Source organism: Notothenia rossii (genome assembly GCF_949606895.1).
Source record: "Notothenia rossii genome assembly, chromosome: 8".
NCBI classification, from domain to species: domain Eukaryota; kingdom Metazoa; phylum Chordata; class Actinopteri; order Perciformes; family Nototheniidae; genus Notothenia; species Notothenia rossii.
The window spans coordinates 28,900,263-28,925,961 of record NC_136906.1 but is presented as its reverse complement, the minus strand read 5'-3'; the positions used below and the strand labels follow the sequence as shown (position 1 = coordinate 28,925,961).

Genomic DNA, 25,699 nt, shown 5'->3' with positions numbered 1-25,699 from the left:
TGACCATTTTCAAAATGTTTTAAAGGGTCTTTATTTACGTGTCCAAAATCAAATGCACATTGTACGACGTGATAATGTATTTTTCAAAATTCACACAACAAACAATTAAAACCTCTGAGAAGCTGAACACCAATTAAATGAAAAGATCACGAGAAGTTTTTATTTTGAAAGCCAGTAGCCTACCGGAAGTGTCAGTTTGTGTGGGAGGTAGCTTTACGTCTGTTAATCAGGTCAGCTGGTTTAGTTTGGTGCTTCAGTTAGCTGAGTTGAAGAGCCTTGCTAGCGTATGTGGGTAGAGTTTTTCTCCAAACTATGGTTCATACTGACATCCTTTTGACCTTTTAACAACGCCACAGCTCATTTTAGCTCTGTGGCTAAGCTCTGCGTTCATTCAGCTAGAGATCCACATGAGCTTGGAGCATCCTGCTAGCCAAGAAAGATTAGCAATATATTCCGTGCTGAAGGAAGGTGAGAAGTGTTTACTTTTGTTTTTATTAATGACACATTCTCTGCTAGTCTTTTTCTTTTGATATTTGCATTTTACAACACGTACACATATTTTATACATGTGTATTTTCTGTGATAGCTAACGTTATTGTAACCTGTGCTGCTAGCTGGGATGTTAGCAGGGAAATAGCAGCTCAACAGTAACTTAAAACATATTTGTACAACTTTAGCTTTTACAAGTTGTCTTTATCTCGGAACATAGACACATTATACACTGTCTTAAATAAATGTGGGCATCAATTTTCGCATTTTGCATTCACAATACCTGTCACAGAACTTCACATTGTAGACATTGGGTAAAAGAAACATCATATGTATGCCGAATGGAAAAGTATTACTTAACGTTTAAGAAATGTGTTGAATCATGTTTAGTAAATGCGCCTTTGTTTTGCAAATGTTAATATTAACACTAAATTGCAAGAGTGGACTTCGTTTTGCATACGAGATACTGAACAACAACTTTTCTCCTCATTATTTTATTCTCAATAGACCTTGTACTTTCCTTAATATGGTAATGCCCTTGAGTAAATATAAATGTTGATCTTGAAAGAGAGGAAGAAGTATGTGGTTTCAGCTTCCTGGATGTTGGTTTTCTTTCAGGTGAACACCAGGGTCATCAACCATGCCAGGTGGAATTACAGAGAGTGGGGAACCCTACTCCCCATTTGTGAGTATTATATTTTTATAATGAGTTTAATTCCTGTTTTACTTCTGTTTTTATTTAAGTTCAGAGATTGTTTCACTATTTGTTTATGTTGAGTTAGAGCACAGTACACACTGCAGTGGATGCATGATTGAATGCAAAGTCCACCTTACCGAGCCTCTTTAAAAGTCTTATTTTACTTTGAAATAAGATGTACGAAGTTATAGTGTTCTTCTCGGTTTACTTGCAGAGGCTTCAACTTTTAATCTGTGTTTTATTGAGCCACTTAAATTGACTGATCAATATGTTTCAAACACTAAAGACGGAGAAGGGCATTTTTCTGAAGAACCCTTCTTCGTGTCATTAAATGAGTAATGTCATTGTGAGTGGGGATGGTGCGTATGAAAGTGCAGTAAAGAGGAAGCTAAATTGCTTACACATCCTTCTTGTTATACACAGCAGGCTTCTTTATGGTCTGGTCTCCGTTTTTACGAAGTCCCTTACTGCTCACTTCAGAATAACTTACCACAAACATTAAGTTCTGCCGGTAAAATATTTTTTTCCAGGGAGCTTAAGCTTTAAATCATTAAAAGACTCTGCTTTTATTTTATTTTATTTAACCTTTATTTAACCAGATAAAAAAGCATTGAGATAAAATCAAATGTTCAATGCTGACCTGGTCAAGAACTACCAGATAGGAGGAAGTGCTGCTTCCTTAAACTTATCTTGCCCATCTGCATTCCTTGGCAATATTTGATTCTTTATCTAACAAGGCACTCAACTATTCCTCATACAACAGAGCTTTACATTTTGTATTTAGGCAAAAGACCATTAAAGGGGCCCGGTTATACTCATGTTCAGGTTTATATTTGTATTTTTTGCCTCTACTGTGAAACGTTTACATGCGTTAATCTTCAAAAAGGTCTTTATTTTTCTCATACTGTGAAGTGTGTGGGAGAAAGTGAAGTGTGTGGGAGAAAGAGTCTCTCACACACTTTGGGATTTTAGCCTTTGCAGACCATTCACATGCACAAAAACATATAGAACACACTATAGGAAAGGGAAACCCTAAAAAGTATAATAGGGCCTCTTCAAATATGCAATAGGAAATGAAAGGTCTGCGAACATATTCCACTTGTCTTTACACCTCTTATCTGTCTTCTCCAGGTGGGGCTGGTCTATATGTTCAATCTGATTGTAGGGACCGGAGCTCTGACGATGCCCAAAGCCTTCGCCTCAGCAGGTTGGGTGGTTAGCATATCACTCATCTCCTTTTTAGGATTTATGAGGTGAGTTCTGTTCTGCACATCAACCTGCTTTTCATTTCCCACATGCACCACCTCTAGCCCGTCCTTTGGGCAACAACAGAGACATTTTAAACATGGAGCTGAAGGCTGAAATGTTTTGCATTACATCTGATTCCATTAAGCTGATGCTTTTATCCAAAGCAACTTACAGACTCAGAACAACAAGACAAATGCAAATATATACGCAAATATGCAGATATTGTTCTCTTTAAGTGCTGGTTATTTTTTTGTGGGGCGGGTGTTGGTTTTAATGGCCATATCTTTCACTTATGTCTGCTTTTTTCTTAGTTTATGTTCAGAAATAGTATGTAAACAACACACATGTTTGTTTTAAACATGCAGAAGTATTCATATTTTTGTTAGTACTACAACACCAGTATATATATATTGTAATATACACTTTCTTACATATTGCTTGCTGTTATCTGTGTTGTACAATGCGTTAATTTCACTTGAAATTCTTATTTTAAATTAAATCATTTTACATACTTTATTCATCTGAATTCCTATTTAAGTCCAATCATGTTCGTGTTTCCAAGTGAAAAGTTTGGATTGAATTTTTTAACAGTTATACTTACTGCATGATTTGGTCGGAAGGTAACAATCACATATAACACATAACATATGAGAAAGAAAAAAAAAAGGTTAAATATATTCAACTATTTCATGAACAATAAGTAAGGTGCTTTACTTAAAGAGCCTGTGACACGAGTTTTCCCCATCATCCAAACCCATCAATTTGAGTAAATATTGTCCCCTTGAAAACCGTTACTGAACTGATTTTGGAGCGGGGGATGTGCTAGTGACTTATCCGACCGGCCCACTTCGGTACCGGCCCATCGGGATTCGTCCCGATGGCCAGTCTGCCACTGCACCCAGCCCAGCCCACGTAAACTGTCAACGGGGGCAGCCTCGCTGCGGGGAAACGGTGGACCTAGTGTCCCGATCGGAGTGGGAATAATATAATAATAATAATAATAATAATAATAATCTGTGCATTTTTACCCATTAATTTCCCCAACATTGTGGTAAAAAAACCACACGTTTAATCCACGTTGATGTACTACAACTACAAAAAGCATTGGTTTGTTTTCTCATCAGGAAATGCAGACCGGCTCAAACAAACGATTTTTAATCATCATCCTCACGATCATTTAATGTATCATATGTTCGCCGAATTGACATGAAAGCACTAATAGTTTAGTTTAGTTTCATCCACTTGAGTTTACAACTACAAAAATAATCGATTTTGTTTTTATATCACATCCTACGGGAGGAAATTCAGCAACTCTCACTCCCGATTTTTAATCCTAATTTAATCATCATCTTCACCACTATCATTTATGTTTATGTTCGCCGAATTGACATGAAAGCACTGACAAATATGAATATACTCTAGTCAACTTCCTTAAAACGTTATTAACGTGCCTAAACTCAGTAATTCACAATTTCTACGCACGACAACACACTTTATCCGTGTTTGGCTCTCTCGCCGCACAGTGAAGCGTTCCCGCATTGACGTCACTTCCAGCTTCCCCCAAAACTTCAAAATGAGTCGAAGGAATTTCCCCGCGATGTTCGAAATTATTGATATTTATCGGAACGGTATCGCACCTTCTTTTTTAAACTGACGGTTCGAGATGACTAGTAGCCCAATATTTAATTGCACAACATTTGTTGGGATGCTGTCACAGGCTCTTTAATGATTTTACAAACATTTTTTAATGGCAAAATATAAAACATAATGTTAGTTAAAAGGCTAAATGAAAAGTCAATCTAGTATGTATTTAGAAATTTGAGGTGTCTCACAAACAGTGAAATATTGATTGTGTTCCAATCAAACTTACAGATGTATCATCTTAAATTAAGCGATGATGGTTTAAAAGGTAGATATTTTGAGCATCTTGTTAACCCTTTCTCCTCTCATCAGCTACATGACCACCACCTTTGTGATCGAGGCGATGGCGTCGACTAACGCTCAGCTGCGCTGGAAGAGGAGAGAGCAGGAGGAGGTGAGATCACAAACTGCAGGAGCAAAATAATATCGTACTTGTTAAATGTCTTTTAATACGATGTTGGCTGAGTGGATCATTCTTTATTTACTTTAGGGATGTGCCAATAACCAAATATTTCAAAAAATGAAATGTTTGTATACGTTAGTTTGCCTGAAAAAACTAATGTGACGCAGTGACATTTCAAGTGAGTCTTTTGCTCTCGTTAATGTGATTACAGGTCTTTTCTTACTAGTTAAAAAAGCTAATAACTTTTTTTATTTTTTTTTTATTTTTTTCAGGGATTAACCTGTTAATAATCAGAAGGAAAAAAAACACAAATCCAGAATGATAGCAGTCAGAGAGTCAGTGACGGACCCATTTTTCCTTCTGTTTGAGCATGCCTTATCTCACTTATTCCAAATCCTGCTTTGGTAAAACAAATACACTTAAGACACAGATACTGGATAATATGTATTTCTCACTGGATTTGTATTGTTATAGCAATATATTTTCTAGCGTGGTTTTCCTGCTGGAGGTTATGGTGGATTTATGCCTAGTGCGATGGGTTCTTATCTTTCCTGTGATATATCTAAAGCATATCTTTCAACCATTGATATCACTGCTGAAACACTAGAGGGCGTGATCCAGCCATATTTCATTATACTCCAGACAGCGGCTGTTTCATATTCTTTCTTTCACAGTTTGATGTACAGCCTGGTAGAGACTTGCTCATATAACTAAGGTTACATCGAGATAGCTATTTATAGTGCACATTGTCTCACACCTGGCTCATTACTGGTGCTATCTTTGTTAGGTGCTTTAGATGTTAATTGCTTAACCATATGAACGGCAAGCAGTTTATTTTGTACTCACCGTAACATGTTACCAACTATGGCCTTGTTTTTCACTGCGTTATATATAAGTCATACCCCTTTATGGACACTCAAACATGTCTACTGTGCATGTAACATTGTTATAATGCCATATATGAATTCAAAAACAATGTCGATCAAGTTGAATACGAGACAATCATTTCTAGGCAGTTGTTGAACAGGCTAAGTTCTAACTGAAGTGAGGGTCAAAATATATAGAATCTTTAGAAAAACTTAAAACAAATATGTGGCTCTTATCAGTGATGTTGGAAGTGTATCAACACTTGACTGCTCTTTATCACACTTGAGCATCTCTTAAGAGAAACTATAACGGTTTTCATGTGTACCTCAGTAAAGGTTACTAGACTATAACAACTATTTTAGGTTTGAACCCTCAAATGAAATTCCATTTTTAATAGGAAGCTGTATTTTTTATATTGGAAGGCTGTTGTTTTATTGTCTTATCCTCGTACAAGTTTAATGCAGTTGTGGAAAGAACATAGCCTCAAGTGCTGTACTTAGGAACAAATACACATTTAAGGGACTTGTACTTTACTTGAGTATTTCCATTTGACGCTACTTTTATACTTCTACTCCACTACATGTTGGAAGCAAATGTTGTACTTTTCACTTCTCTGCATTTATTTGACAACATAAGTTACTTTGCAGGTTTAAATGATGAATGCCAAATCTAAATGAATTATGATGTACTAATTTGGATTGGAACACCTGGAAATATACAAAGTTATACAAATTAGACCCGCCTTTACCAAAATTAAAATGATGTTCACATCATTGGATTACTTATTATAATCCATGATGTAATACCACTCTGCATAACGAGTACTAAATGGTTATTTTGATGCTAATATTTGTTATCCTTCTTTGTAAGTAAAAAATGAATACAGGATTTTTCCTTGTAACAGAGTATTTATACACTGTGCTATTAATACCTTTTCTGAAACCAGATCCCAGTCTGCTCTGATTGCAAGCTAGCTCTGTTGTGATTAGTCAACCTCTTAGATAGACCCTCCAGAAAAACGCGGGCTAAAATCCTTGATTATGCGATTAAACATGCAGGGTTTTTATGTAATTTTATGCGGTAAAATTGCGGGAAGTTGTGAAATATGCGGAAAGTTGCGAAAAAGAATAGATTTTTTTTCAAATATTGGGCTGTCTTATTTATTCTCTCACACACAACCTGCCACTAACGTTAAACCCCTTTCCTATTCAATTAAACACATTCAATGTTTATTTATTGTAAAAGCAATGGGGATATTTTAATCTTGCTCGCACACTCACACACACACACACTCACACACTCACACACTCACACACTCACACACACACACACACACACACACACACACACACACACACACACACACACACACTCACATACATACATACATACATACATACATACATACATACATACATACATACACTCGTTCGTTATCTAACCAGCTTCAATCTTGTAGGCTAATCACTTAGTTTCTTGTAGCCCTCAAAAGGGTTTTGGAGGTCGATGCCTCGGTGAACGTGATTTGTTTGGCTTTCTTGTCCGCAGCAGCAGAAAGCATTTTCGAATGTTTGAATGAATCAAAGTGGGTCGTCACCGTCGACTTTCTCTAAGACGTATGCTCCAACACACAGTTGCACGGGGTGCAGAATAGTTTCCCCCCACTATCGTGAAAGACATCGGGGTACTGCTTTTCCCGGTCTTTAGCAGAAATGTTCGTCGTGTGAGTTCCACACGTTCACTCTACGGTGTTGTTTACCTTCTGTGATGCGCGAGCTGATGACGTCACATCAGCATCATCACTACTTCACGTCAAGACGAGTTAACTTTTTTTTTTCTCAACTTTGTGTGGAAAAATGCGGGGGTTATGCAGCCTTTTGATAAATATGCGGCCTTTTAAAAAATCTGCGCCATTTTGCTGATTATGCGATAAATTCTGCGATCGCGTTTTTCTGGAGGGTCTACTTAGAGATTTCCTGCCCCTTAGCCAATCACGTACAATGTGTTGGAGCACTAGCCAATAGAAGCACAGGTGTAACGTAGTATTGTCACTATGTTACTGAAGTAAACAAAGGAGTCAAATGGAGGCGTGAGTGTTGCGTATAGTAGGGTATTTAGGAATTGTACTCTTTGCAGACCATTTACATGCACAAAAACCCATAACACATTACAAGTATGGTAGAACCACAAAAAGCATATTAGAGCCTCTTTAAAGGTGACCTATCATGAAAAATGCACTTTTGTATGTCTTTGATACATGAATATGTGTCCCTGGTGTTCCAGGGAACTCACCAAGTGTCAGAAAACACAACCCTCTTTATTTTCCTCCATACCCAAATCTCTTAAAAAGGGGCTGCAACAGATCTGATACAGACTGATCCAGATTTGAACACTTCTATGACGTCACAGAAGTGGCGCTACGGTTATTGGGCCAACTCCACCAATCAGGAGGAGACTGCCACGGACATTGCCGTTCGAAAGCGCTGGAGACGCTGTAGTACATATGCCAGGCCTGTAGATGGTGCTGTTCTCACAGAATCAGCCCATGCAAAGACAGTGTTAAATTGAGCGAAATGAGGAATGGCTAAAATGCATGATCTGTTTGGTATTTTGAAAAATAAAAAGTATAAATATGCCTTATATAAAGGGGTGCACATAGCTTTTTTGCCCTGATTCTCAAAGGAGCACCTGGAGATGTTGCTTGGTGCTCATCCTTAAAATGAAATAAACCGTAACTTTTGAGGGGGTCTTGACTTTATTTGCCAGACACACGGCACTGAACACACATGCAGAGGTGAACAAAGAACACACATGCAGAGGTGAACACAATACAACATTAGCACGACCAGTAATCCTACAAGCTGTCATCACCACCCTCCTGACTGTTCTCCTCACTGTCTTCCACTCTGTCAGACATGGTAGCTGATGATGTATACCTACTACTTTCTCTCTGGTTGAGTCTGCGATTAGCTGCTTGCATCCACAAGTCAACAGCTGGTTTTGGGTCGAAAGTCTCGGTTGTCATCTTAGACAAGTGGATGTAATCAAATAAGTATGTGAACATAACCAATAACCTACCATAGCCAATAACAAATTAATGTAACTTATTTTATTTATGTTGTTCATTCATATCTTATTTTACCTTAACATTTATTTATTTATGCATTTTTTTTTTAATCTCCAGTTTTAAAGGATATTTTTGGTTACTGTCCTATAGTATACATTGGAATGATTTCAAACCTGTTTATTCCAATAACTATAAAGGAGTGCCTTGGAAATATGTGTTTACATAAATTGTGACCAAACCGTTTGAACTTAAACTAAAGTTAACTAGGCTATATAAACACTCAAGAGTCCTTACCTCACTGAGCTGTAGTTATCAGCCTCTCAGTCTGACTGGAGAGGACTCTCCCTCCACATTATTGTAGAAACGTCTTCTTATATCCGTTAGAGCAGCTAGCACCAGATTCTAATAACAACAGCGCCGGTACCGGTGCACCCTTCCTCGCTCACTCGCATTTTGGCTGTGAGCTGCGGGCGCCAGATAAGCCAACATCCCCCATTTTCATCACTTACAGCACCCATCGTACAGGGCAAATAAAGTGTAACCGGGGTGAAAAGGGTGTTACATTTACTTAATTTTTTTTTTAAGAATATTTTTATTGCAGAAATGTATTGTACCAACCACATTGGTATAACAAAGCCATCATATTTTCCATTTTCAGTAACAACAAAACAGCGGATTCAGAACATACTAGTACAATTAGGCAGTTGGCGGTTTTAAAACATATCCATGCACGAGATAACAAGAAATGCAGTATTCATTCTAGAAACAAGAGGGCAGTCCAAGAGAGCACATCAGGACAAAGAAAAAATGCCCATAGCAAATTGAAGAAAAAAAAACAACAAGATAAAAGTTACAGGGTTAACATTATTGATCCTTCATCCCACACCTTCATCCTCACCCAGACCTCTTAAGTGTCTCATCACTGGAGCCCAGGCCTTATCAAACACTCTCTCCCTTCCTGCATTCTTGAATCTAAGTTTCTCCAGGTATAGGATTTCACCCATCTCTCAGCCACATCTCGAACGAAGGCACAGCATCAGACTTCCATAACCTCAGAATAAGTTTTTTAGCCAAAACAGTACCCAAAAACACCGGCCATTTGTCACTGCCGTAGTTCAGATCAGTTTCACTCGTGGACCCCAGAATGGCCACAAGGGGATCAGGCTTCAATTGCTTGTCAAATGCTTTTGAATAGAAATCAAATACAGAAGTCCAGAATGAGTGGAGGTTGGGGCATGTCCAGAATTGGTGTGTAAGGGTGCCAGGTTGATTTTTACATTTGTTATATAATGCTGATATGCTGGAATACATCTTGTTTACTTTAACTTTTGAGTGGTGCAACCTATGTACAACTTTAAATTGTATCAGATTTAATCTAACATTTACTGAGCACCGGTGAATATTCCTAAGACATGTTTCCCAACATTGCTCAGTGATCGGCATACCCAATTCTGTCTCCCACTCAGTTCTATACTTTTCTGTGCTGACTACTTCCTGACTAAGAAGTGTCTGGTATAGGGTTGACACTGCTCCTTTACATCCCGGTCTAACATTAATTATCTCTTCAAGTGCCCGACGCTGTGGTATATCTGCATATGTAGCTATATGAGACCTCATAAAGCTCTGGATCTGTAGATATCGAAAAAAGTGTGAGGCTGGGAGATCGTATTTGTTCCTCAATTGTTCGAAGGACATCAAGTGGCCCCCCTGGTACAAGTCCTTCACGCACTCCACTCCCTTCTCCTTCCAGCGAGCAAACGCGGAATCCACTCTGGCCGGTTTAAAGGCGTGGTTGCCACAGATTGGGCTGTCTATGTACATAGTTGGGGCTTTCCAGTATGTTTTTAATTTGTTTCCATATTTTAAGAGAATTGTCTACCAGAAAGTTCCCTGCATATAGTAATTTATTAGTCTTAACTGGGCTATTCAGAAGGGCTGGGAGAGAAGTTCCGAGACAGGCCGCCCGCTCCATAGAAAGCCAGGCTGGAGTGTCCTCCTCAGTGCCCTTAGTGAGGGTACCACTTCTCCAGAAAGCCAGAATGTTTAAATGTGCTGCCCAGTAATAACATCTAACATTTGGTAGAGCAAACCCTCCCTCATATTTAGCTTTACAAAGGTGTTTCTTGCCGATACGCACCGCTTTATATTGCCAGATGAAGGCTGTTAGAATAGTCTAATTTCTTAAAATAGCTTTGCGGTATACAAGATGGGATTGACTGGAAGAGATATGTAAAACGTGGTAGAACCACCATCTTAACTGCGTTTACTCTCCCAACCAGTGACAGAGGGAGAGTTTTCCAGAAGTCTATGTTCTGCTTAAGCTGGATTATTTTCAGTTTCCAGTTCTCCTCAAGTAACCGTTCGGGTTTTCTGATGACTGTCACCCCCAGGTAAGTGAACCTGTCCTCGGCTATCTTAAAGGGCACACATTTCAGTGTGGAGCTGTTCTGGTCCAAGTACACTGGCATTAATTCACTCTTATCCCAGTTTATTTGAAACCCAGAGAAGGAGCCAAAATGGTTAAACAGCTCCATAATTGAGGGCATAGATTCCTGTGGTTTTCACAAATATAGCAAAATGTCATCCGCATATAATGACAGTTGATGTTTCTGCCCTTTAATGGAGACAGGTGATATTCCGGGATGCCGCCGTATACTTGTGGCTAGTGGCTCTATGGCTAAAGCAAATAAAAAAGGTGAGAGCGAATCTCCCTGTCTAGTGCCACGGTATAGTGGGAACTGGGGGGAGATATTCTGGTTAGTGATCACACTACCTGTGGGATGAGCATACAAAATCCGTATCCAGTCAATGAACATCTTCCCAAAACCAAATGTCTCTAGGGTCAAATACATATATGGCCACTCGACTTGGTCAAAGGCCTTCTAAGCGTCCACTGAAATCACAACTGTCTCTGTATTGTGCTCAGTATATAGTATGTTAAATAGGCGTCGTAGGTTGAAATAGATATGCCTATTGGGAATAAAGCCTGTTTGATCGGGGTGTACAATCGTCTGGATATAAAGCTTCAATCGGTTAGCTAGAATTTTGCTAATCAACTTTGTTTCATTAGGGATCAGTGACCCAGGTCTGTAAGATGAGGCTTCCAGCTCATTCCGGCCCTTTTTCAAGATCAATGAAATATTTGCATTATAGAGCGTTTGAGGCAGTCGGCCATTTGACGCTGCATGTTTAAACATACGCATCAGCAGTGGGGATAGTTCCTTAGAGAAGCACTTGTAAAATTCTGTAGTGAATCCGTCAGGGCCAGGTGCCTTATTATTTGGAGATTCACTAATTGCTTTTATTATCTCTTCCATAGAGATGTCTTCGTCTAGATCCGCTATTGCTTCACCATTGAGATGAGGCAAGTTCAGCTCAGAGAGAAATGACTTAATTGCATCTGTATCCCGATGACCATTGGACTTATACAGATTTGAATAGAATTCCATGAAACGTGCATTTATTTCTTTAGGGTCAGTGAGGACCGTGCCCATGTCTGATTTTATTCTCAGAATTGCCCGGGAGGCTTGTGCCTGTCTCAGCTGTCGTGCCAGCAATTTCTGAGGTTTGTCTCCTAATTCAAATTGCGTCTGTTTAATTCTGTTCATCTGTTTACTAACCTGAGCGGATACAATTGTGTTGTATTCATCTCTTTGGGAAACTATAGAGTTTAATGTGTCGGGGTCTCCGGAGACTCTGTATGAACGTTCTAGCTGAGACACACCTTCATCCAGCTCCACTAACCTCCTTTATCTTTGTTTTCTCCTACCACCTACATAGGATATGATGCTGCCCCTAAGCACTGCTTTAATGGATTCCCATAATACGGAATCATCCACATCACCTGTATCGTTTGTAGCTATAATATCACGCAGCCTGACCGACATATATTTTAGAAAACTTTTCTCTTTTAAAATTGTGTTGTCGAATCTCCAGGTGTGTTCGCTTTTATGGTTGTTAAATCTTATATGTAGTGACATGGGAGCACGATCACTGATCAAGATGTCGCTACACTAGAGATCAGCTTAGTATCCAACAACATGAAGTCAATCCTTGAATAGGATTTATGCACAGGAGAGAAAAAAGAATAATCTCTGGCAGTAGGGTTAAGTAGCCTCCAAATATCAACTAAATTTAGGTTATGCATAGTATTTTTTAACTCCTCGCTGGATTTACTGTTCACAGACGACCTTTGGGATTGCTTATCTAGCAAAGAGTCCAAGACGCAATTAAAGTCCCCTCCCATTATAATGTTTGTGTTGCCAACATCTGGAATTCCATTCAAAACTGTCTGAAAAAAGGCAGGGTCGTCAAAGTTTGGACCATCAACATTAATCAACGTGACGGGGGCAGAGTTGAGTGTGCCTGATACAATTATAAATCTGCCATTTGGATCACTGACTGTACACCTATGTTCAAACGAAACATTTTTCTTAATGATAATGGCTACCCCTCTAGCTCTGGCAACGTATTTTGACTGGTATATTCGTGGTCCCCATCCCATACGTAGTTTGTCTTTAGCCGTATTCTTAATGTGTGTCTCTTGAAGATACATAACATCAGCTTTCAAACGTTTCAAGTGTGCCATTATCTTCCCTCTCTTAACTGGGTGATTAAAACCTCTTACGTTCCAGCTTTCTATCCTTGTGATATCACCATTATTCAATGACATGACACATCCCCATGCTTATGTGATAACTTATTGTGAAAACATGTAACCAATTGTAATGCAAAGAAGAAAAAACACAAACCGCCATTAAATTGCAAAAACCTAGTATATGAACTGCCGCTAATGAACAATACAAACCAAACACTGCGCTGTCCTCCGGGGCCCTCTGCCTCCCTCCTCCCACTCCCCTCTGAGAACTAACACCCCCAAGTCCAAAATACCTGAGCTCGTAACATACCATAATAGAACACGTACATGTCAGCTTCCTCCTCACCTGCAGAGAGTAATCAAATGCGTTTCAGCTTTAAAGTTAACTGTCCTCGTTGTCCTTAATCCTGGTTAGCTGGTCTAACGTGACACTTGCTTGTCATCCAGAAACTTCTCGGCATCCTTCGGGTTGTTAAACGTGCGCTTATCTTCGCCGACTGAGACAACGAATGTAGCTGGGTGACGGAACCCGCATCTCACCCCCGCGGACCTGCACCTGGTCCTGGTGTTGTCGAACTGCTGCCGTTGTTTCATCACTGCTGGGCCCAGGTCCGGGAAAATAAAGATGCGTGCTCCCTCATGTTGTAAAGGGAACTTATGTGAGGAAAGTCTCAGAATCAGCTCCTTTACTGAGTCATGATGGATGCGGGCGATCAGTTGACGAGGAGGGCCATCTGTTGCTGCTGCCCGTACACGGACCCTGTGTGCGCGGTCCACCTTAACAGGTTTATTGTCGAAGTTATCTTCCCCCAGTAGTGCTGGTATACATTTTGAAACAAAGTCTGTTGGGTTGCCCTTTTCCATGCCTTCCTTAACACCTATTATCCGAATGTTTTTTCGTCGAGAGCGCGAGACGAGGTTGTCCACCCGCCCGTTGAGCGACCTGGCTTCCTCATCCAATCTTGAGCACTGGTCTTCCAAAGCTTTGATTCGGGTCTCGTGTTCGTTCATTCCACCTTCGGTAGAAATTAATCTCTGTTCAACCTCGCCCAGTGACTGTTTCAGACCAGCTATGGAGGCATTGAGCAACTCGAACTTCGAGTCTACATTTTGATTTAGCTGAATGATAGCTGCCATGATGTCCGTCCTCGTCGGAGCCTCGTCCTGATCGCTGCTAGCATCCAGCGTGGTGCTAGCGCTAGCCTCGTCGCTAATTTCATCTGTCGTAGTTTGTTTCTCGGTACCTTTGCTCTTCTGCGATTTCCCCATGTCTCTGTCACGCTTCAACAGCTTAAACTGCCGACTTTTGCAGGCCTCTCACGAAGAAATGTATTGTTAAATTATATATTTTTCAGAGGAGGAAGCGGAGCCTCTCAAAAACGTGACTACTCCATATATATACAGCCAAACCGGAAGTCTACATTTACTTAATTATGAATATTGTTACATCAAGGCCGAAAATTAGGATGAGCACCAAAGGTCAAACATTTTTTTTTTTCCCTCCCAGAGTTGCCAGCGCAACGCCTCCCCAGATCTGGCGCCCTAGGGGAACATCTATTACGCCAGTGCTACGGGCCGTCCCTGAGTTCATATAATAGGTTCATATGCAACTCGCTAATATATTTCTCTCTCTCTCTCTCTTCTCTCTCCTCTCTTCTCTCTCTTCCTCTCTCTCTCTCAATGTTGGTACGCAAATGCGCCTTTTTTCAAATGACCGGGTGCTCTTTTTTTGGCGGAGGTGCACCTGCGCACCAGTTATGTGCAGCCCTGCTTATATAGGTATGGTCCTACACTATATTTATTATATAATATATTATATTAAACCTTTGTGTGTGGAGATTTCAACGTTAATTTATTAAAATACAACTCGCTCCAACAGGCGAGACACTTCATGGATATGTTTTCTTCACTCGGGCTTCTCCCTCTAATAACCAAACCAACCAGGTTAACTAGCACTACTGAAACGTTAATTGATAACATTTTCACTAACGTCCTTGAAACGGAACATCATAGTGGGCCCTCATCACTGATGTCAGTGATCACCTGAATAATAATGACTCAAAACCCTGGTTCACTTGTGGACTGAAAAACGCTTGCTGTAAAAAAAATGCACTCTATAGGACATTTTTGAAAAGTAAAAGTACTGAAGATGAAAGTCGTTATAAATTGTATAAATTTGTTTTGACTACAATCCTTAGAAACTGTGAAAAACGATACTTCTCTGAAAAATTAGAAAATGCCATAGGAGATATGAAAACCACTTGGAAGGTAATAAATAGCATAATTAACAAGAAAATAACTGACAACAGAAATGAATTCAAGAAATTCCAAACCGAAGGAAATACCCCAACGGATGTTGCAAATAGCTTTAATGAGTTCTTTACTGAAATTGGCCCCAATCTGGCGAGTAAAATCAGCCCAACTTCATCTAAAGTGGATGATTTTCTGAAAAACAGCAACCAACAGAGTATGTTTCTGAACCCAATTACAGAAAATGAACTGCTTGATATTGTTAATCCTCAACACAGTAAACATTCCAAAGATTAGTTAGGACTTAGTATGAATATTGTTAAACAAGTTGCACCAAACATTGTAGCCCCCCTAGTAAATATATGCAATAAATCGTTCCAACAAGGTATTTTTCCCAATGATATGAAAATCGCAAAGGTGATTCCGGTTTTCAAATCTGGTGATAAATCTAGTTTTAATAATTATAGACCCATTTCTTTGCTACCACAATTCTCAAAAATCCTGGAAAAACTCTTTAACAACCATCTGGAGTCATTCCTCAGCAAATGTTATATACTATGCCCCAGCCAATATGGATTTCAGAAAAATCACTTTCTTCAGCAGTAATTGAACTGGTTGAAGAAATTAACAACAACATTGAGAAAAAAATGATTACAGCTGGTATATTCATTGACCTTAAAAAGGCTTTTGATACTGTGAACCATACAATACTGCTACACAAATTGGAACATTATGGCATAAGGGGTCAAGCCAAAGAATGGGTCAAGAGTTATCTGATAAATAGGATACAATATGTGGATATAGACGAGGCGACATCAAACAATCTTCCTATAACATGTGGAGTCCCTCAAGGATCAATTTTAGGTCCAAAACTGTTCCTGATTTATATTAATGACATTATCAACACCTCCGAAATGTTAAAATTCATTTTGTTTGCCGATGATACCACCATTCTCTGCTCCCATCATAATCTTGGTGATCTTGTTAAAATTGTTAATTCAGAATTAGAAATACTATGTAACTGGTTTGCAGTTAATAAATTATCTCATAATGTGGCCAAAACAAATGACATGTTATTCAATACAAAGTCTGAGAGTAGAAATGACTGTATTATACGGATTTGCAATACTGAGATAGAGAAAGTTGGTGCATGTAAATTCTTAGGACTCATTGTTGATGAAAAACTCAACTGGAAGCACCATATAAATTATGTACAAACTAAACTGTCAAAAACAATAGGTATTTTGTATCGTACTAAGAACATTCTCGAGGAAAAAATACTCGGAACTCTTTATAACAGTCTATTTCTCCCTTACCTTTATTACTGCTCCGAAATATAGGGAAACACATACTCAACAAATCTACAAAAAATAATAACATCTAAAAAAAAAAGTATTACGAATCGTCTGTGGTGTTGGTAAATATGAACACACAACTCCCATATTTAAAAAAACTCAATCTATTCAAATTTGTTGATATAGTTAAGCTTAAAACAGTACTGATTATGCACAACATTTTCCATAACAAAATGCCTACTAACATTCAAAAGCAGTTCCAAGCCACAGTCATGAAATACCCAACCAGGCATCCTAACTGGTTGTGTAGCAAGCCCTGTAGAACAACCATCAAATCACACAGCTTATCCATAATCGGAGTTAGAACGTGGAATGGACTTCACCCAGACCTTTCAAGTATTACAAGTCATCAACAATTCAAAACTAAAGTAAAAACAATTATATTTGCAGATTACTCCAGCTAACAGGTATTGGATATTCCCAGTATTGCTTACATATGCATTCACTTTTTTCTTGCTCTAATTTTTGTTTTATTTGTTTTTATTTCCAGTTTTCTATGTTTCTTTGTACTCCTTAATTTCTATATGTTTTTGATGAAATAAATGCCATTATTATTATATTGATGCTAATGATGATGCACGGGAGGGCTACTCCCCATAAGCTATGCTTCAGCCCTCCCGCTTCCACTAATTTTTTTCATTTGTGTGTATGAATTATACGTTTTTGTTTTTGTATGATTTTAGTAGAATAAATAAAAAAATAAAAAAATAAATATATATATATATTATTCAAATATAGCATGATAGGTCCACTTTAAGTAAAATATCTTCTTCCACCTCTTTTTAAATGCCACTCCTTAATTTGGATGAAGCTGTCAATAGAGGTTTTTAATCATTTTTTATTTCGACTAAGAAGGTCTTTAAATGGTTTTTCCCCTGCTACAGAACTTACTTAATGCCTTTGGGTTTCCAGTTGAGGAGCTGGAAGACAATAACTGACCGTTCCTGAGCCCCAAACGCTCGGCCTTGATTCATGGCTCCTGTACCCCTCTCGGCCTTTCTCCTCTCACATAATGGAAAACAAAAGACCCTGAAAACTGGAAACATTTACCGCTAAAAGCCTCTCTGCTTGAAGGAAGCATATTAACGGAAATTAAGCAATGCATCATATATGTTTTTAAAAGAAAGCCTCCTCACCAATAAGGTGGAAACTAGAGGCCATGATGAGGGTGCTTCTGTCTGCATCACCTGAAGTAGAAAAGGGAGAGTGAAGCACAGTATCTAATGCTTCCCTCATAATGAGAACACATCTAAAGGCTTTATAGGACATCCTTAAGTGTGTGAGATCTAAATATCACAGTACTGCTTGTGCTGCATACAAGTCCGGGTGATGTTCTGATTTAAAAATGGAATGCTTGGTACTTGGCTGCGGTATTAGGAGCGCCCCTCTGCTGGAACTCAGTTGTGTTGAAAAGGCCCTTTTGTGATTTTGGGAGTTCTCCGTTTCCTGTCGTGTGTTGTATCGGTTTTACGGTGTATGTAAATACACATATAAACCTGGGAATGAGCATTATATGTCCTCTTTCACCTATCCACAAAAAGGCATAAAGAAATAATGGGAACTCCTATTTTATGTGTAATTTCATTATAAAATCTAGGAAATGTATTGAGATAAATTACTTGGGACCATGTTATTATAATCGAGTTAGTTCTTTCCAAAGAAGTAGGTAGTACGAAACCCATGTCAATGATTTGTTTATTATTCTGTTATTAGTAGAAACATTCTCATAAAGGATGCAGTCACATTCTGGTGATTATTTTCCCGGTTTTGTCTGGAAATTGTTTCTTCAGGTTCCTGTTTTTTGGCAGACCAACAGTAACACAATGATATTAAATACCACAAGATATTCAACAGGCAATGAAACAATTATGAAATACTGAACAGTAGAGTTTAATAATGTTAAATGTAGCTTTTATTTTTAAGGTTCTATACACAGATGTATACATATATAATATGTAAACACCTAATTCTAGCAGATGCAACATTATGGTATTAAAAATGAATTGGATCTTGTTTGTTTTACCTTAATTTGACAGTGTTTTGCAAAGTTAGTTTGCCTCTGTTTCTCGCCTTAAGGCATGCACAGTCACCTGACCCATCCAGAGCTGTGTGTTAATCTGTTGTTGCTTATGTTTGCTGTTTGTCACAGAGCCATTAGCTCCTGTCACTCCTCATCTCCTCTTCCTCCCTCTCTCACATCAGCATCTCTCTATTAATTCAGCTGCCGACGCTCACAAAGTTGACTAGTGTTGGCAGCTTATTGACAATAATCTGTATAGAAGTTATGAAATTATATTAGTTAGAATTGCGAAGTGCTTCCCAGCTGTTGTTGGTAATTGCCAGATGCTGCCTCCGACTGCATCACATATAGAGCAAATAAACACTGTTTATTGCTTTTAAACTGACTGTTGTTTATGTTTAGACATTAGGAAAGTAGACAAGTGAAGTAAAGCGTTGCATATTATCTCCGCAGGTGCATGACAGCGACTCCACCTCGGAGTATTCGGATGATGATGTCGTCGTCCGGGGCCGCTCGGAGCTGGAGACGAAGCCCATCCTGTCTGTTCGTGAGTGTCCAGAGTTTGACAAGTTTTAAGGGGACATATCATTTATTACACACATCAAGTTAGACTGTTTTCATATGGGGACATGTGATTCCTTGAAAAGTCTTCAAATTTAGTATAGTTCTATCACATGTAAAACATATTTGGTCCTGCAAAAAAAGTGCTTCAAAAGATATTTTTTGTAAAATGTTTTATTGAACTTATTTCTGCAAAGCATTTAACAACAACATAAAAAACACAAATAAGGAATTAATACATACAAGAAAGGTGCGAAACTTATATTTTAACCGTACCATAATTATTATCATTATTTTGTAATACTTTTTATGATCTACTTATTTAGTTAAACAGATGCACTTTCTTCAGAACATAAACATATCTTTTCATACAGTACAAGCAAATCACAACAAAGAAACAAGAACAAAGTTAATACCATTATTTCTCAAGAGTTATTATAATTTTTCTTGAGAATTAAAGAAGAATTAAATATTTTATATTTCTCCTATAAGATAGGTTTCAGAGTTTCTTTAATTATACAATTAAATTAAAGAATTGTAGATGTTTAATAGAAATCAAAGTAAATCATCAGGCTGCTCTTTGAGATGTCCCTGTCTCTGTGCGTGGTATTTACTGCGGACGGCCTCTTTTTTTCCACAGAGAGATCGGGAGGTCACGTAGATCATTTCGACATCGTGGAGCGGGTTGAGATGGGTCAAATGGCCTCCATGTTCTTCAACAAAGGTAATGTTCCTCTGGCCTCCAGCTTCCACTCTCACCCCCATTATTCAATTAAATGCAGACAGCGACATAATTAGCCACGTGTAACATTTATGGAGGAGCAGTGAAGGTTGTGTGGGATGAATCCGAATGAATATTTTTACACCTTTTTTAATGTCTGATCCTCGCATTCACAAAGGAATCTCTCCTGGCTCTCTAATTGGATGTAATTATATATGGATACATTGCCTTTGGATGTAATTACCTGTTTGAGACTCCATTAAATGTCCCTACTGTGCCTGTGCCTGAATGATTTGAGAGCTAATGAAGTCTTTTGTTAACTTTGTGACGGAACATTGAAAGCAGAATCACGTTCACCTTGAGCCCGGCGGCTTTACATTCCTCCTTCATATCAGCACATTGGGCCTCACCCCCCTCCTCTTGTCTGCTTGCATAACGCCGACCTGGCTCTTCCTCACCACGCGCGAGTGACTCAACAGTCTGCAGTGTCCCTGTTGTCGCAGAAATAAAGGAACAACAAAAGGTCAAAGCTCAGGACAACATCATCTGCGCTGACATGCTCCGTCCTTCAGCTCTTCAGCACTAGGTGGAGCACTCGGCCCGCACGGTGTGACACTCTGCTTATTTTCACACCCACAGTGTAGAGGCACTCATGCATGCTGTCATTCAGCCCATGCTGTTAAAGCTGCAGTGTGCCCCGCCTCCTGTCACTCAGCTCCTCTGTCCTGCTCATTAGAGGTGAAGCGCTAAAGAAAATCTTAGCTCATGACCTTTCGTTGTGTGCAGGTGAGGCACGTGCTGGTATCGATTGGTAATAAGGAAATTAGTTTTCTCTCCTCTTCTCTGGTTCTATGGGAATGCTGCCCAGTGGCTCTCATCAGAAATGAATTAGATAGGCACGAGTCCCAGGACATGCTGAAGGAGCTCTTTTGTCTGTCATGACAGGCCGACATGCTCACTTTCTACCTGATATGCAGAGCATTCACTTCAGGGTGCCAGCTTCCTTTTTGTGAACAAAAGAAGACCTTTCACAGGTTCTCACTGACACTTTAAGATATCTCTAATGTTAATTCGGAGACAAGAGAAACCTCATAAACTTTATTTGTAATAATTGTATTCAAATGATACAGAATCTTCCCGACATTCAATGCCAATTTTTCAAGCTCATTTCTATTATCTAATCGAATATCCCAAAATCCCATTCTAATAACGACCAAAATTGTGTTTTTAAGAATGATTTTTATTCAAAAATATTTGCGTTATTTAAAACTTGTTGTTGGGCTTCTTTCAGTTTCACGTTCCAGTCACGTGCGATGTAGTGAATGTTTTTCCCTTATCTTTTTTATTGTACATTTGTGTTCTTGTACCCATGCTCTTATCCAAGATAATAACCAGCAGATTAATTAAAGTATTACCTAGCTGTATTCATTTCTGGCACTGCCTTGTGGTCAGTGTGCATTCACACTTCACAGATTGGCACTTTGCAAATAAATAGCTTAGTCTGAAAAGAAGACCAGCAGGCCAGAGCTGTTTTATTTGTTTACAACTGCACCGAAGTGCCTGAAAATGTTAATCTCAATCCTCTTCTTTGGGAATGGTTGTATAGTTTGTCAGAAGTGACAACTTAATTCCTGCTAACCCAAGGAAACAAACCTTAATTGCGAGGTCTTTTTTGTGTGAAAAAACACCAGATAATCAGTGTTTCATCTTTTTTATAAAGCGGATGAAAAACAAAATGCAGTCGGCACTGACAACTGTATTCAACAATTTTTTCAAGTAGCTAAATAACAAGACACACTACAAACAAGATACAGGATCTGAAATCCGTTTTGACAGCACTCCCCTACCTCTTCACAGATAATAAACTGAAGCCTTGTCTTTCCGTGCTGCACCTTTGCAGACAATTAAAAGGCCTCTCCTGCTGTTGAGGGGGCACTCTTAGAGGGCGTTTGACTTCCTCATGGACTGAAATTGACATGGCACTAGCGGCGAGCAGGCTTGGAATAAGGCCATGAGTATCGTATCAGCCTGACCTGCCGCCACTGACAGGAATGTTGATGGGGGCTGGTTTATCTGCACCACTGTGGAAAGGTGTTACTAACCTTCATGTTGATGATTTGAAAGTTGATTAGAAGACGACTTTGGCTAAAGTCACACAGAGAGAGAGCCTAGCAGAGAGCTGTCCTTGCATCAGCGTCTTGTCTCAGCTATTCTTCCCTCTATGACTTGACGTGCTGGTTAACATGGCCGACAGCACATGGGTGAAAAGTGATTTATTCCACTGTAACCGGTCCTTCAGTTTTTAATGAGACAAAAATGGGCACCTCCATTTTTAATACTTCAGTGACTTTTACCTAAATGTCACACTTGTACATTAAGAGTGCTGTCAAAGTGACAAATCTGTTGCGCCCGAGCCACTAAAAAGAGAAATGGACATGTTTGCCCCAGCTTGCACAACCGTTTCCCATGAGCCACTGCTGCTACACCACTGTGAGCTCTGTAAGGGATGTACTTTAATTGTAGGGTTTGTAAATTGTCTTATGTCTTTTCGTAACCACTATTCCTTAACCGTAGCAAAAATATCATTGGGTTAAGGAGAGATGTGAAGGAAAGATTAATCAGGACTTAGGAAATTACAGCCCTGGTGCTAAGAGAATACAACTTCAGTTAGACCGGCGGATGTAAATATGATGCGCCAGTAATATTATTGAAGTGTGTCAACCGTTGGAAAACAATGTATTCAACAGCATAAGTGCATTGAGATTCTTTGCCCTGTACATTCGTTTGTCTAGTGTTATGAAGGCTTTATGAATATGGACAACACTGGAATGTATGTTCTTATTGAAAAATGAAAGTGAAACGTGACGGTTGCTCGCACTTATCTTTCCGTCAAACAGTTTTAATCCCAATTAGTATGAATATTTTTCAAGAAAATGTAACTTTATGCAAAATATGACTTGCGGTACTTGTTAGGCCTACAAATCTATCAATGTGTATACCATTCAAACAAGTTGAAAACATTTAAAAATAAATCCTACAAGACTCAGTAAACACACATCATTTTACATTATTTCATATTTTCGGCTTTTGGCTTAAATTAGTGTTGAAAGTTGAAACCATAAGTGCTGAATAACCACCATAACTAACGTGATCTTCTTTTGTCGGTCACGATCGGTTGTTTCTGTGAATGGCCAAATGGTGCGTCACGTTAAATGGGACAGCATTATCTATTTTCTTGCGTAAAGGATGGTCCAGTGTATCTTAAGCTAAAGGAGATTATAAAGGAAGCATTGACGCTTCTCTTATCATGCAAGTACTTGCACGTCGCTTCCCTCAGTAAGGAATCTTCCTGAGCAAAATAAACATTTGGACTTTCTCAGACAAGAATCTTGATCTATGGAAGCTTGATTTGTTCCTCAAACTGAAAGACCGTTCAGTCCTTTCACACTTCCGTTCTGAGTCACATCTGGAGCTGTGGGAAACTCATTTGCCGCTTTTCAGTGACCTACAATGTACAAAATAGATTATCGTGAATTTTGGTTCGACCAAAAGAAACATTTGATGATCACCTTAGGATGTAGGAAAAAGCAAAACGACATTTTATTTTTTTGTATTTGTTCAAATGATTGACGGAGAAAATGCTCTGCAGACCATTGACAGTGACATTCCGTTTGTGACCTACATCAAACAGATGTCGACAAGGTAGAACTAAATCAGCCATGTCTTACTTTTACTGTCCCATTTACCTTCTTTAGAAACATTTTGTTGTTTCCTCCAGGGCGAGCTCAATTTAGATTTGTGAAAGTCTATAATATCAGTTAATCAACATTTGACTCTAATATTCCCCAAGAGGTAGAACTGTAAAATGAAGAGAGGAGGGTTAATGAGGTGAATACAAAGTTAAAATGAATTTAATAGGCTTCAGTGTAACAGTTGCAGTTATTATAATATAATGCACTTAACTGATTAGCGTGGTTTATTTTCTTCTATATCTGCTCTGAGAAGGTGTCAGGTCTGTCAGTCAGAAGCAAAGTGTTATGATGGATTGTGATGGTTTTCACAGCTAGATGAAAGACTGCTACTACGTGAAGAACCATTTTGTAGAATGTTTTGCCCGTGGCTCTTGGTAATTGGGAAATATTAGTTCCAGTGCCGTGAAGGCTTGCCTCCCTGTGGTCATGCAGCGCTCTCTCCATGCTATCGCTTACTGACAGCGGCGGCGGAGTACAGTGCGTCCTGTATCTCCTGCTAAGACACTTGTATACTATAAATCATGGTGTAAAAGGTGACATTATGCAGAGTATAGAATGGTGTGGACATGCATGTTTATTTGTTTTACGTAAGACTGTCACCAACAATTGAAATAAGGTGATGCTGGAATAAGCAGCAGGTTTTTTATATTTCTTCGACTATGTATCATCAAACATTTGTGTCATGGTGTAAGGTCGACTTCTACTCTACTTTGATATGAGGGTGCAAGGGTGTTTCTGAACCCTCATTTGTAACATTTGATTATAGTTGAACCCATACAAAAACAATCATTCCAAAAACCACATTTTCTTTGCCAACATGTCAATTCTGACTTGGTAATGATACATGCATTTATAATTCCCTGATTCATGCAACTTTTACCTTACTTTCGTTTGAAATAGTATGGGAGACCCGTTAGACAGACCATTAAATCCCTTTCATCGTTTTTTAAAATATTGATTTGAATTGAAGCAAGCTTACAACTTTAGACATTTCTTCAATCATTGGAACCATCTCTGTGGATGGCCTCATTTAATATCAGTTCATGTTTTCATTGATGTATCTTTAGTTACTTTGAAAATGGCGTAAGTCTTATTACCACATTTAAGTAGAATGAGTTGTTGTTTTCTTGTCTCTTACCAAAGAGGGCTTTAACTTTGCATTATTTGCCCTATACAACAAAACAGTCCAATACAGTTTCATACACATCCTCTGGATAAAAAAACAGCCTATGATCAATTTTGATTATGATTTAAAATGTGGTCATCAGTGCGGGAAAATCTCATTATGTGAAAATATGTAATAGGGTCCCCTGGCAAGAAAATAAACAAATGAAAGTCAAATATTTTAGACATTGCATTTTGCACACATGTGCATGCTATATGTTACAGAAAATCAATTGGCAACTGTTTTCATGATGATTTAGTCAATTAAAATCTCAAATGTAATAATAACTCTAAGTGTGCAGCACTTAAAGGTGAACATTTGGTGCTTTTTGTCAGTTTGTATCAGTTAAAGTATAAAGTTTTGACTGTCGGACAAAACAATACTAAGACATTTGTTTGTATAATGTCTAAAATCGTATAGAGACTAAAGGTTTAATTGTTAAAAATAAATACCATCATCTAATTGCAGTACTCTTCAGCCCTCCAGTTTCCAATGTTGGATTCTGACCAGCTTCTTACAGCTAGACAAATGGCTGTTTATTCGTCTGCCAGATCCTTATTTTTTCAAGTTCTATAACAGCCTAATGTAAGTGTAATTTAAGAACCTCAGTCCTTAATTCATAAAAGAATCACTGTAGCCTGTGAAGCTGTGAATCTGTCACGTTTTATTCCTTTTTTATGGACTCGGTCTCTAATTTCCTTGGCAGTAATGAATTAGCGGCGGGGTCCAGTTGGACGCTTGAACCCCCTTCTAAGAATTGAAGAGCATGATGGATGTGTGGTGCGCTGTGATGATCTGTCCGCTGGTTAAAGCCCTCCATCTTGTCTTGGCAAAGACAGCCGGGGTCGGGCCTGCCAGTCGAGTGA

General features: G+C 38.8%; 1 protein-coding gene across 1 annotated transcript in view; it reads left to right on the top strand.

Moving 5' to 3' along the window:
* Positions 1-207: 207 nt before the first annotated feature.
* tmem104 (transmembrane protein 104) overlaps positions 208-25,699 on the top strand; it is an 89,518-nt gene continuing 64,026 nt past the window's right edge. Inside the window, exons 1-6 of the mRNA XM_079642321.1 lie at positions 208-468; positions 1,108-1,174; positions 2,318-2,439; positions 4,388-4,469; positions 19,088-19,181; positions 19,836-19,919. Coding sequence (XP_079498447.1) covers positions 1,130-1,174; positions 2,318-2,439; positions 4,388-4,469; positions 19,088-19,181; positions 19,836-19,919 — 427 coding nt within the window. The 5' untranslated portion in view covers positions 208-468; positions 1,108-1,129. The remainder of the gene's footprint in view (positions 469-1,107; positions 1,175-2,317; positions 2,440-4,387; positions 4,470-19,087; positions 19,182-19,835; positions 19,920-25,699) is intronic.